The following is a 14,776-nucleotide window of genomic DNA, read 5'->3' as shown; positions in this document are numbered from 1 at the left end:
CCTGAAAGTCTCCGTGTGTTCAACAACAGACACACATTATGCCCATGTCGTGTTCTAAACCAATCAGAGATACTCAGAGGCGGGGACCTCTGTGATTGGCCGTGGTCCAGATATTCCTGCAGACCTACTTGTGTTTACGTTTGAAAGTGCGGGCAGATAGAGAAGGGTGAGTAGCCCAGGTCAGAAGTGTATGAATTTGGTATTGAGAAAATATGAAAAGAACAATTGATAACTTTTTCGTTAAGTTAAGGCCTGATCAGTCCAAAATTCTGAGCCAGCGCTCTCCGTTTTTGTCAAACACTGGTCCGGAGACGGCATCAGAAAATGAGCCACATACAATCGACTCCCAGCCGGAGTCCACTGAAAGTAAAAGTGAGAAAATGTATAAATTTCGAATCGAGTGGCTTGACCAGTTTCCCTGGCTAAGATACAGCCAAGCTGACAATATGATGCACTGCATTTATTGTCGCGAGTGTGGAAAGACCATGGCCGGCAACACAGCATTTGTCACTGTTGCTAATACGTTTCGAATTGAAACGCTGAAAAAGCATACAGCATCGAGAAGACACCTTATATGCCGCGATAAATGCTCTGCCAAAATGTCCCTGCTCCCCACTGCCTTTCAGCGGCAGGCAGGAGTAAACAGGTCATCGGAGGAGGCCGAGATGATCATTAAGTTTAACATCGCCTACAATATTGCAAAAGAAGAAGTTCCGTTTACTAAGTTCAAGTCAGAAATAACTCTTCACAGGAAAAATGGCTTGGACATAAACCCCACATACAGCAATGATGTTGCGTGCGCCCAGTTTATAGGCGTAATCGCTGACACACTGAAAAAAAAAGACCTCAGTGGAAATTGCGAACAGTACATACATGGCCTTCCTGATCGATGGAGACACAGACATCGCCACAAAAGAATGTGTCATTGTGTACGCTCGTATCTTGCAAAAAGGAAGACCAGCGAATATACTGATTGGACACATTGAGGTCCAGCATGCCCATGCCCAAGGTAAGCCATGTCATGTCACGTAGCCTATGTATATCCCTGGGGCAGGGATAGCTCAGTAGGTAAAGTGGTCGCCCCGTGATCGGAAGGTCGGCGGTTCGAATCCACTTAACGGCTACCCTGAGGTACCCCTGAGCAAGGTACCGTCCCTACACACTGCTCCCCGGGCTCCTGCTTAGTGGGCTGCCCACTGCTTCACTGAGTGAATGGGTCAAATGCAGAGAAAAACAAGTAATTTCCCCATGGGGATCAATAAAGTATCCATTATTATTATTATTATATGATTAATAATATTACGTCGTGTTACTGAATTAACCATATCTAGCATATTCTTATCATTAAAAATTAAACATAGCAATAATACATGAATATAGAAACTCAAACTGAAAAAGACTGCATTGTAAACTCTTGATCTGATAAGTAAATGGTATTTTTTTTTATTTGTTTAGGAATTTATGCTGCCTCAAAGAAAGCATTTGCTGCTCTTGGGGACCAGTGCAGTAACTGGTTGGATAAAATCATTGCTATGGGGGCTGATGGAGCTGCTGTTAATTTGGGCAGCAAAGGGGGTGTCAAGTTAATCATTTTGAAAGGTTGTTAGTTAATCATTTACAAATCAAAAAAACGTGAACATGTAAAACTGCGCTGTTAAGTAATGCAGTTAAAAAATTTGGGTACGCCTAACTTTTGTGCTTGTACGCCTAAATTTTGTGCTGGTGCGCCTAAATTTTATTTTTAGGCGCACCAGCGCAACCATGGCAAAAAGTTAGTCTAGAGCCCTGAGTTGCCTTCTTTTCAAGACTACAAACCTCTTCAATCAAAAGCAGATGTCCCTGCTTAAGAATTTTTTTAAATGACAATGTTTGTTTTAACAGTTCTCAAACATGTCTGCAGAATATTTATCCACTCTGATCACCTAAAATTTACTTTGGAACACAAAATGACATTAACAGTACCTCCATTTCCCGCCTGTAATATATCACAAATAGCGCTATACCTGTAAGTAATTAACTAGGAATTTATATTCTGAAGTCTGTTCATGTGTGGGCGTGAGCATGCATTGCATACTAATGCATGCTTTTAACTTCATTTTAAACACGACTGTTTGATTTGTGCATGCGTGATTTTAAAATTTTCAGCTTTTCACCACAATAAAATGTTGCTCTAACAGTAATAATGTGCACAAAGCATTTTCTTCTTGGTTCTAGGGAACACACCATGTCTGGATGTCGTCAGAAGTTTCAGGCAAGCCTTTAAAGAGCTGTCAAAGACACAGTCTTTGCTCTGAAATTATACAGACACCAACTGTCTTTAACAGTGTGTCTTTTATCAAGCACCTTTATTGCTTGTCTAGGGCCTGCAAGGTGTGGAGGCTCATAAACTACTTTAGCAATGGGGCCAATCAATAAATTATCAAATTAGTTTGTTCTCCAGATGAGTCTCAGGCCAACAAAATTCGCTCACACCCACACACATCTGCTCACCCCTTACTATATGCAGTCTTTTCTGTGCTCATTTACCCATGCACTCTATCAGTCTCTCGCTCTCTCCCATTTTCAGTGCAATAAAATGCTATTTCACTCATTCTCAGACAGAAAAAAAATCTTTTGTTTGACCTCCCTGTTCTGTAAAGCATTTTCAAAGCATCTTATTTCCAAAAAATAAGGAAACAAAATAAATGTGATTCTTCAAAAGTCAATCTATCATAACAGACAAGTCTCACCTTCTTGGATTCTTTTGGCGTCTTGGGCGTCTTCTTCTTTTTCAGCTTCTTGTCCTCCTGCTCTGGGTCGGAGGTGATTGCAGGATTATCAATCCCACCCTTCCAAGGGTCGACAGGAGAGAGCAGCGGGTCCTCCTCGCTGCCCCGATGGGCTCTTCTGTTTTTCTTTTTCTGAGTGGCCGGGCCAGTCTCCTCTCCATCACTGTCCGAGTGGAATCGTCTTTGGTAGGCTTTCGTCTTGCTGAAAAGGATTTTTGAGCGATCTTTATATTTTGATGGCCGCCTTGCAGCCTGGGATTTCCGATCAAACCCATTCTCTTCCTCTCCTCCTCCGTGGAGAATGTGTAACCCACCAAAAGAGTTCTTTATTTTGATCAGGCGGTTGTGTGCATCTTCAGGCACAGCATATATGTCATCATTGTGGAAGCCCCTGGGTCTAAGCAGGGTGTCCACAGGGTCTGCATAGTTGTCTGATGGCTCCACATCTTCAGTGTGCATCACTGGGGCACGTGGCATTCTTCGATTACTTCGCATACCAGCTTCAATGGTTTTGAGCAGGTTGGGGTCCAGCTTTTTAACATTAGGCCTGGGGAGCACTGGTTTGGGCCGGACGGGTGGAGGCACTTTGTGGTTGCGTTCATGGTCTCCGACAGGTGTGCTATGGACTGGGTACTCATTGCCCTCGAGGTCGATCCTGTATTTAGCCCGCTCACTGGGTGTGGGGAGAAGCTGAACATCATCGCCTATTGGACTATAAGGTGGAGGGGCCTCATTGTCATCGTCGGACTCTGGGTAGTAAGTGTTGTAAGCTGGGGAGTGGCTATGGGGAGAGGTGGGAAAGACATCCTCACTGGCTCCTGTGGTGCACTCACGTGACGAGCTGTCAAACAGGAAGCAGCTCTCAATGTTAGGCTTCTTCTCTAGCACTTCATTGAAAAAAGGGGTGAAAACCTCAGTCTGTCGATGATACTGGGACAGCGAGTAGAGGGCCGTAAACTTGGCAGCAATCTCTGTGGCAATGTGCTCCCCCTCGGTCATCAACTCCTTGATGGCATCATTCTCAAAGAAATCCGCCTGGCTGTCTGTGATTGCCACCATCTGCACGGGGATTACATCCTGGACTTCTGCCAGGAAGGCTCGCAGGGTCGCCATGGAAGCTTTGCGTTTGGCAGAGTAGACCAAAATGTAGCCATGCACTAGTTCATCTTTACGAACACCAATGGCAGAGTGGTAGGAGAGGACGGTGACCTGGATCCTCCTCCTGCTGTCCCCTATGATCTTATCCAGTATCAGTGTGTTGCTCTGACCAGGCTGTCCAGCGCTACAGCAATGCGAGTCTAGAAACGGCGAGAGGATGAGGTCAACGCTGAAGGGATCCCAGCACATGGCGCACATGACTATTCTAAGGTCCATCTCTGACATGTCTTTGATACATGGCAGTGGGGCCAAGACCTCAAAGCTATGCTTTAGCCCCTCCAGCACTGCTCTGAGACCCTGCTTAATTTGGAACTCAGTGAATTTGCGAGGAAAGGCTCCGGAGGGGATGTCGACAAAGGTGCACTGCAATTTGTTTGCCAGCTGCTGACCCTGGTGCCTCAAGATGGGTATGTTTTTACAAACACTGTCTCTCTGATTTGCCAGGATGAGAATAAAAGGGAGCGGCTGAGCAAATCTATCTCGCCGACTCTGTGCTATCTCCGCCCTTATCCTGCCTATGCAATCGCCAATAGAGTTAAGCGACTCTATTGAGTTGAACACACAAAAGCAGCCGTGTGGCTTAAAAGTGGTGACCCATGTGTGGCTGAAGAGCAAAGTGGAGTTGACGTCCACAGGAAGAAGCTCCAGTTCATAGATTTTACCATCTAGAGTGTACTCATCGTCTGTAGACTGAGCTCGGATCTCATTGGCTAGGTCCTGTGAGAGACCCTCCTTTCCCAGGAGGCAGAGGTTTATTTTATCGATGTTGGCACTGTTATAGTAAAGATTAGAGCGTCCGTGGTCGAGCTGTACCAGCCTGTTTGCTAAAACTTGCTCCACTTTCAGATCCACACAGTTCTGCCCGCTCAGGCATGTCTCCTTAGTGGGATGATAAACAAACCCAATGTGTTTGAGGAGGAGCGACTCTCTATCTGGGGCAAGTTTCTGCAGTGCTCTGTATCTGGGCTCCTCATTCAGCACACTGTGAATTTCACTCATCTTGTCACAGCTGGGGGTTGCATTCAGGTCCAAGTCATAGAATAACTCGGCGTGCTCGAAAAGCATTTCCTGAAAATCCTCTTTAGCCCTTTCAACTATTTCCTGCTGGTGCCTACAGTAAACATCCCTCCTATCTGATTCCGTGATGTACTTGTAGGCCTCATCCTCCATGACAAAGCACATGACTTCCTCCCAAGGCTGCCCTGGAGTGATAAAATGAACCCTCTCCAATGTCTTCTTGAACCTCTCTTTCATTTCCCCCCTCCTCTTCTCAGACAGAAGATGCTGGACGTGATTATGGTAAATTCTCTCACCGTCCGGTGTATCAAGAAGGTCAAAGGGTATCCTACGGTCACTGTTATCAATATGGTCCGTCTCGTCCCACGGTGTATTTTCCAGTATCACAAACCAGTACTGGAAATCAGACCTGTTCCGGATCACACTCTGTGCCTCGGGCCATGAAAGGTGTTCAATCTCGTCCAGGTTATTGAGGATGTTGTTAAGGGTTTTCGGTAGCGTCGTCAGATACTCCTCCCTTCTCCTCTTAATGTGCTCCTGTTTCAGTTGTGCAATGTGCTTTGTGAACATGTTGCGGGCCTTCTTGGTGCCCTCCAAGGTAATGAACTCATAATAGTCAGACTGCCCCTTTAGATTATTCATCACAGTTTTCCAAGTGATGTGATAATCTCTAACTGAGTGTACCATCAATTTCTCAAATCTATCTGTTGCTGAGGCAACAAGCTGACGTTGGATTTTATAGGCCTCCAGGTATGACACAGTTTTTGGCTTCCCTCTTGTTTTATCCAGCTGCTGGATTAGGGCATTGAAGCAAAGCTCTATGTTGACATTGGAGCGTGCTGACGTTTCAATTAGCATCAGGTTCTTCTTACTGGCAACAAAGCCCTGCAGGTCCCTCAGGTACTGGTCTACACACTCATCACATTTCGTGGCAGCAACAACAATAGGCTTCTTTGACTTGACAATTTGAGAGTAAAGGCTATTGACAAATTTCATTTGGTCATCAAACTTCCTGTTGCAACCCTTACTAACATCAATGCACAACAAAAAGGCATCGATGTTTAGCTTCCCATCAGGCATTTGCTTCTGATCAAAGTCCTGCTCCAAGCCCAGCTGGTCTGTGCAGATGTACATAAGCTTCTCTGCTGACTGGAGCTTGGTTGCTGCTGCCCGCTTTGTGTATGGCTGCAAGTTCGTACTCCGATGCGGAAGAAACGTCTGGTCATCGATGAACTCCGTTTGTTCAATGATTTGGATTTTATAGTCCAATCCCTCATCCCCTCGATGCGACACCTCTCCCCAGTACAAGAAGTGGTCGTTGTTAACTACACGACCACCAAAGTCTATCGTGCTGAGCACCGAGGTGTGCTCCGAGTAGTAGTTGTCTGCATCTGGACGCACATATCGGTTGCATAGGCAGGACTTCCCCACGCCACAATTTCCCTTCTCTTTCTCCGTCCCCGAGAGGCCAACCACGCTGACGGCGAATGTTGGGGGGCGTGCATCCTTGTTCTTGGCCATTATATCCCCCCACTCATTGCTAAACTAGTTACTCTCAGGAAGAAAAGGTCATGATATCATCCCAGGTCTGCTTGTCAGTGATACAGAGATGCATTCATTTTCATTTTCCCTGGTTCCAGTGAATGCTCTTCTCCGTATATATCTCGGTTTCTATCCTGGATCTTATTCAAGCTGGGATAGAGCAGCCCACGGCTCCTTTTATCACCTGCCTGCAAGATATGGAATTCAAAATTAGGAGAAGATACAAGCAAATCAAACAAATCCACATTTTCAGCCTTCTGTTGTACTTACTATAAAAAATATAATCAGCTTCTATTTGTCTACATCATGCTCTGGAACACACATGGACATGTAAATTGTGAAGCAATAAAAGAAAATCATACATGTTCATCTAAAATTAGATTGTGTTAACAAAAAATGAGGTAAAATACACTTTATCATATTTGAATAGGGAAAAAAAGCTCACTCGTGGGTTTGAGGAGGTTTTAGTCAGCCCTTTTATGTGTAAATAATAAACTACACTGGTTTAAAAACCCTACTACAATAGGTTTATAATGTAAAAATGTGATGCAAAGGCCTACAACAATTTTGAAAGTGAAAAAGGGAAAACTTTGTTATCAAAACTGCAATATCAAAATGGCATTCTAGGAAGACAACAACCAAAGTGTGACAGCAACATTTATATAAGAGAGGGAGAGTAGTACAGTCACGGAGGGCTCAGCAATGTCACTCTTCCCGTTGCTGAGAAAAATAAGTGCTTTCAACCAATTTGTGCCGAGGCAGAATAAAAATGGCATGCAACTCCAGCCCTTTGATAGCCACTGACCTAGAAATGATTTACTTTACTCTGAGAAAGAAACAGAAAATAAATCAGTTCTCAGATTTGTTACCATTACCAGCACAAACCAGCCTTGCATAATTAGTGTGAATGCTTTTCAAGCATTCACAGTATTGTTCTTCTAATCTTTATTCTATTTTATTTATTATTCTGTATTCCGTACGTTTTTTGTAATCTATCTCCTTCAAAACCGTTCAACTTAGAAAAACCATTCAAACACCGTTAGATTCCTATTGTTTTGGACATGACTGCTTCTATTTTTCTCATTTCTAACATTTATATTTTTAATTTTATTCAACTTTATTTAACAAAAATTTATAATGTATTTCAATGGAGAGACCCTTCAAATTCTCATTCAAATTCCTCCTCTTTAAACTGTATCTACTTCAACATACGTTCACATAGAGCCTCCATTCAAACTTTAAAACGAAGACAAGACATTCAACTATTCAACTTGTATTTATCTTTTCAATATCTATTATACTTTTTCTTTAGTTCCAGTTTAAGTTTCATGATGTTTTTTCACCCGTTTCAAAGTTTATAATGGGTGTGTATGGGACGGAATGTTGGGGCTAGAGTGAGGCAGCTCAACTGCTAGAGTGAGAGGAGCAAAAAAATTAATCTTAAAATCTTTTTTAAAGCTGCTGCTGTGTCCGCAGCGTTTGCTCTACAGGTATGATTTTACCCTCAAAACGTAGCCATCGCTGTCCTCTTTCATCCAATGTGTTTACTATTGTCCTAGGTGTTATGGTTCTTTCGTAAATGTCACCAATGCACAGCCTCCTCCCTCCAACTCTTCCATAGACTCTAATGTTAAAATGGCTCAGAAGGTTCGTTTGAAAATCAGAAGAGCATGGTGTCTTTCCACTGTCACCACGTCCATATAATAAGCTCCACAGGCATGAAAACTGAGAATTAGGTAGACTAGACATTGCTGTCGCTCACGGTGAAAGAATTTTGTCAATACAACTTTTACTTTTCATTTGGGAGCGATTTGTTTCGGCCTGACTTTTCTGTTCATTTTAAGCAGCAAAAGTGAGGTGCATGTCTGTGTCCGTGTGTATGGAGCCATTGGGTGCGGTCACTATAGCAACCAGGCTCACACCTGCCTGCTTAACGAGCTCTCTCTGCCACTCTGCCAAAATTAATCTTAAACACTTCTCTTTCAACTGCTGCTGTGTCCACAGTGTTAAAGCCATCATTTTACCCTCAAAACGTCGCCATCGTTGTTCTTTTTCCAACATCTTGTCTTTCAAAGCTCAGAGATGTAAACTTTTTAAACTGTGTGGGTCCAAGTGGAGGGATCACATTTTAGTCATTCAGTGATTCAAAGAATATGACCTTTTAATATTCTTTCAGATGTTTTCTGACTCTAAATGTTCTTTTCTCATTTCTTAGGTTTTTCTAATTTACAATTAAAACATTTTCAGCTTTTTTCCAACTTCTTCTTCTGTGTAACCTTCAGCTTTTAGCAGTTCAGCACTTTTGTTTTCAGGTTAAATTCGGTTTTTTTTTTTTTATCTCATTCAAAATTTTTAACTTAAATTCAGTAATTATTTCATTTCAATGCATACATTCAGATTCAAGCATTCACACTGCAGTTTCTTCAGAAAATGCACTTTCTAGTTAAGAGTAAATGTATAATCCTGATTACTTTGCTTGCTGTTGTCACAATAGATTTTGCCTGATATTCCGGTTCTGACTATTAATCCTGATTATAACTGTTGACTATTTGACTAGCAGCATTAACAAGCAAGTGAAACTAAACATTTCACTGTCGACAATCAGGATAATCAGCAATTCCTGATTGAATAAACAGAAAATGCCTACACGTGATTGACCGGGCAATCTTTCTGTAAATATTATCTAAATTAACACGGTCAAATACAGCTGAAACCTTCCATGACCTTACTCGAGGCTGATAAGTGATAGCTGCAGAGACAATTAGAGTCACTGTTGTTTTTACAGAACAGTTGCAATCAGTCAGTGAATCTGCCTGCGTGTGCTGGAATTTCTACATGCAGAACGACGGCATGCTGAGCCTGAGAAACTGCACCAGAGCAGAAATCTGGTTTGCTGACATAAAATGACGAGGTTTCCCCTGACTCTTCACAGAGACCAAGGTGATGATGTCACCTGTGGGTGACAGGGCTCAGCAGAAACAAAGACATTAAAAAAAGGAGGGGACATGGCTGTAAACTGGCTCATGTCAAATGACAAAAAAGATTTTAAAAGGCTCACCTTCCAAGAATCCTAACTTACAAACCAAACTTAAGCATAAACTGGAAGAAACTGGCTTAATGATAGAAAATGTGCTTTAAACTGCATGGTCTTTATATCTCAAAACCACCCAGATAGTCTGTCAGGTTTACAAACCTATGTACTATATGCTACAACATGCTACTGTGCCACACCTGACTGTAGTAGCAGTCAGATAGAAGTATATACGAGCTTATAGATATTTTGAAGGCAGAAATTATAATTATTCTATGTATTTTTTTCCTGTCTTTCTAACTGACTTATTGCTGATCCTGCTTTTAGTGCCACATTAACTGACTGATCATAGGCTATATCCAGTTTGTCTCCCCAGCAGCCAAAACAAGCCTAAATATAGAAATGACAATAAACATCAAACTAAGGCCATCTACTGACTGATGACACTCCACCCAGGAATACATATGGAATCTTCACCTGGTTACTAACTTAAACAATCAGTTACAAACTGCAAAATCTACTCGTGTGGATTTGAAAATTAATCACTGCAATGCTACATTCCTGGCACCTCAGTGTTTGAGATCTGTCACCCAAATTCCAGCATCTGCTTTGCATTAATTTCAGATGATATCAAAGTTGTCAATCCACAAGGTCAATATGAATGAATAAGTGCCACACATGAGAAACAGTGGCAGTAATGGGCAATTAGCTTCACACTGAAGACAACCAGAAGGGGCGGGTGATGGTTTTATTATTGCAAACAGCCAACACTAGAGCCTAAACTGCATTTATGCTGCACTAATAGCTAAAAGTAGCCGTGTGCATCATGATTAGTCCATTCACTGTGAGGCTGCAGGGGGGGGATTAAGGTATCACTTGGCAAGCTGGTTTTAGAGATGACTAAATGCTGTTAAGCCCTGAAACACAGCAGAACACACTGCCAATGATGATAAACCTTTTAAAGCTACACTGGCTGGAATTTGTCAGTAGAATTAAACTTTTTATTGCTTTATTTATTTAGTATTATTATTCCATCCTAAGTCTGTGGTGCTATACCAGAGAAGGGTGTGCCAATCATTTAAAATGAGGCACAACTAGTTTCTTCTGACCTGGGTACAGACAGCTCTCCTCCCACAAGAAGTGAAGAATCAGAACTCAGAAGCAAAACAGAAACCACTTCCTAAAAGGTAGCGTGAGCTCCCTGTTAGAGGAGGAACTGACTCCCCCAAGTATTGAATCTTGTCCTCCACACTAAGGACTAGTTTACTGCTACAGCCTAACTCCCAGAATTTCTGAATTTCAACTTTTTAAAACCATTCATCATCTGCCATCATCAGAAGAACTACAGTTGATATAAAGCACCAATTTATTAGGCGCATAACGTCCACCACAGAATGCTACAAAAGATCTACCACATCCAGAAATAATCAGTATCAAAAGGAAACTCGTCACTGTGACACTGATCAAAATCTAAAAATTTGACTCCAAGTGTCAGAGTATGCAGTGGTGTTTCCCGTAAAGTGCCTTCCTTGTAAGACGCTCATTCTTTAAAAACTGTGTCACCCTCCTCCAAAGTCAGGTACAGACCTGAACCTGGGCGTCACTCATCTGACTTCCCCCTCCCTGGGGGTATGAATGATGTAAGAACAACAGTTTATAGGCCAAATGACACAATCACCCCCCCCCCCCTCATCACTCGCAGGGCTTGTCAGTGCTAGTGCCTTTATGCAGTCTGTAGAAGCCAATGCTAGCTATGAATATTTGCCAGTATATTAGCATAATGCCAATACCAATATCCATTTTTCCTGGGAGCAATGCAGACAAAACTGCAAACCCTTCCAGACTAGCCTATCCATGAATATCAATTCTAACAGAAAAGGAAATGTTAAAATGATAAAGACGGGAACTCCACTTTACCATTCTTTCTACCAAATCCCTACAGGTTTCACACTATGACACAATACATATATTATTTTGATATCTTCTAAGGAAAGACTAGGATTTATTTGACTTTTCAGACCACTGTTAATAACCGGATCGTTAGCTTTTCTCCAAAAAGGCCATCTAAGAGAAAAAGCTGAAGAGAAAAACCTGAAACACACTGACACAGACGACAGTGATGGACATAAGAGCCCCATCACATCATTTAGTGAACCCTTATGGTTTTATGGACACTGAAAAGACACTAGCACATTCTAAGTGGAAACAACAAAGAACCTAATTGCCATTATCAACACAAATGGGTCCCACTAATAACTGATGCTTTTAAAAATAAAGAAAAATCTCTGTAACTCAGCATTAGGGCAGTTTTTTTTTTGCAGCGAGGTCTGCAAAAAAGGGAGGAAGCATTATGATGGGGTCTTGGATAAAAGCCGGACTGCCCCTTTAATGAGAGTTTGGGAAAGGGGCAAAGGGAGAAGCAGCAGCCTGAGTCGATGCAAATGGCATGCAGAGCTGCTGCAGCAGGACAAACCCACTGACCTGCCTGCGTATTGTGAGGCACCGAAGGGGGGAAAGGCGTTAAAAAGCACCTAATGACATATGTGGTTACAACTCTTCAGCACCGCTGAGACGTTAAGGGTGTGTATGTGTAAACACACCCTCGTTAATGTCGGGAAAATTCAATAATCTGCCCAGCGGCACTCCTGGATGTGACCCTCCACTCAGCCCTCCGTCCCCTCGAGCTAATGTTAGCAGGACATTAACGCAGAAAATCCAGCAACTTCCAAAAGCACTCAAAAACAATTAAACGACCTATTAATGCAAGGCGGGCGTGAAGGCTATAAACTCAGACGACAGCTGCGATTTTTTCCCTACTCCGTGATTACTTCAAATTTTCTGCTTTAACATATGTGTAACAGTGTTATAAAGCCAACTGAAAACGGGTGGGTATCACATAAAACATCAAAGTAGTCTAGAAAAGAGGAGTGAGAGTGAGTTAGAGGAGTTAACGTGAATTAGTTATGCTGGAATTAAAACCAGCAGACCTTTATATTAAGTTAATGCGTCAATCCTTCGAGGCTAATGCTGGGAGCCCCGGGAACTGATAGGGCGGTTATGTATCTACCCTACAGAGAAAAGGCGATACCCGGCTCGGCCTGCCTTGGCCCTGATACTGCTCCAGGAGAGGAAAAACCCACCTTTCCCAATCCTACAAGCTAGCATTAGCCGAACACTGTTAGCCTAGCATGCCAGGAGGATGAGTTAGCTAGTGGCTAATGTTAGCAACAGCCTCACATTGGGAAGACTTATTAAAATTACAACCTTGGCTGATTTAACAAGCCCGTCTCACGTCCCCATCCCAGGTTCTTTTGACACGGGATGGCGCAGTGGTGCGGGCACCCTTCACCCACAAAAAAGGAGTGCTAGTTTAGCTAATGAAGTACCAATCCCAGTCCAAATACATTCCCCTACCCACCTAATAACATGGTCGCTCCCAGATCCACATACCACGGAGAAGAGGAGAAAGCATTCCCACATTAAAAGGCAATCAAAACTCTTTTCACAATCCACAATCCGTGGTCACTGGCGACTTCCCCAAAATCCGAAGTCAGTTTTAGTTGAAGGTGTAGTCCACTGTAGTCCTACAAGCCCGGTTAGCCCGTATTTTAGTGTATTTTGGTGCTGTTAGTGTGGTATGCGTTGAAAGCCGAAACCTGGCTCTGTATGCTCCCTCCCCTCTCAGCAGCACAGCCAGGCAGTAATGGCGACTTTCTCTCTCTCTTCCACTCCCTCTGCTGACACTATGTCGCTCTACCTTTCCCGTTCTCTCTCTTGCTCTCTCCACTGATCCACCTGACTCTCTCTCTCTCTTATGCCACATTAATAATATGTAACATGAGGTGTAAAATCAATTTCACTGGCATGCAAAAGAGCACAGAGTAAGTTAAAGGTACCCATTGGAAACTGGAATTCTTGTGTTCAAAGCTAATTCATTCAGTTTTATATTATTATGAACAGAATTTTAAGAAACGGCCACCATTACCTCGTGTTAACAATTAATTTATGTAAATGTTTAGGATTTTATCAAATGAGATTATAATACCATAATAATATTATTAGTACCAAATTGTCCCATGAGATGGGTCAACCAAGCTAGTCAGTAAGCCTTTGTGTTAACATTGGTGGCTAATCTTGAGGAAAAGGTGACAAAGCTAAAAAGAAATAAGAACAGCAGTATACCAAAAATATATTTTAACACACCCACCGGTAAAATGCTTCCCCCTGGTGGTAAACGTTTTAGTTCAAATCTATAGGGGTGATTACAAAAAGTATCTTTAAATTTCTAAACTTAGCTTTAATAAAATGTTAAACATGCACAGATTTTAACACAACATATGGAAAATATGATTACACTAACAACAAAAAAATTTTAAGACTTTCATTTTGAAAGGAGAAATGTGCAAATATGAAGCTATTTGCATCAGACTAATGATATCATTTAAAGCTAAGTTATCAATAGCTTTATCAATTGCTTTCTTAATTCACAATAACACAACTGGTAAAACAAGCTGATCAGCTTCGATTTCCTTTGTTCCATAAAAAGGCAAGTATAAAATAGCATCACACCTGACTCTTCATGTCAAATTGAATCTTGATTTTTGTTTTTTATCATCCTTCTCATATTTTTTGCCTTTAAATTGTCCACTGAGTTCTGTGTTGCTTCTATGTTGCAAGTTTCATCTTTTTCTTTTGTTTTATGTTGAGTTTCTCAACTTCACCTGTCACATCTGTTTTATTCCAGATTTTTACATTTCAGTATCTGACTTTCATGTTTTTTTATGTACGTTATGTGATGAAAAAGAGAAATTCTTCAGTATGCTATATAACAAGCAGAGTTGGCTAACTGGATATGGGGTGAGCAATGCGTCCTTTGCTTTCTGTGTTTGCTGTGTCAACCACTGTGGGTTTATGGTACTTAAAGCACTTGAAAGAAAAGTGTGAAAGACACAAGAGTAGCTATAGCCACTTGGACAATAGCATGAAAGCTTTTTGGCAGCCTTAGCATAGTAGAACAGCTGGATAAAGGCTATCAAATTGGCAGAAGAAAGCACAATGAAGAAGTGACACAAAATCACCACATTCTGTCTAGAATCAAAGACTCAATCATAAGCACAAATCCATAAAACTGCAGTGTTTATACGACTCGCATGCAACTGTAGTAACAGAATATCGAGAGATATATTCTCCCTTCTTTGTGATTTTTCACCCTGTCCATTTTTACCTTTCCGTCTTTGTGCCTCTGTCTCGTCCCTGATTC

The 14,776-nt window shown here is 42.0% G+C and overlaps 1 protein-coding gene across 1 annotated transcript in view; it reads right to left on the bottom strand.

The window, feature by feature from the left end:
• arhgap5 (Rho GTPase activating protein 5) overlaps nt 1-13,296 on the bottom strand; it is a 58,838-nt gene extending 45,542 nt beyond the window's left edge. The window contains 2 exon segments of the mRNA XM_082517266.1: nt 2,730-6,673; nt 12,935-13,296. Of these exon segments, the coding sequence (XP_082373392.1) occupies nt 2,730-6,464 (3,735 nt within the window). The 5' untranslated portion in view covers nt 6,465-6,673; nt 12,935-13,296.
• Between the last annotated feature and the right edge of the window lie 1,480 nt (nt 13,297-14,776).

Source organism: Aulonocara stuartgranti, assembly GCF_965226115.1.
Source record: "Aulonocara stuartgranti genome assembly, chromosome: 19".
Classification (NCBI taxonomy): Eukaryota; Metazoa; Chordata; class Actinopteri; order Cichliformes; family Cichlidae; genus Aulonocara; species Aulonocara stuartgranti.
Note: the sequence above shows the minus strand (reverse complement) of the source record. Positions and strands in the feature narration are given on the sequence as shown.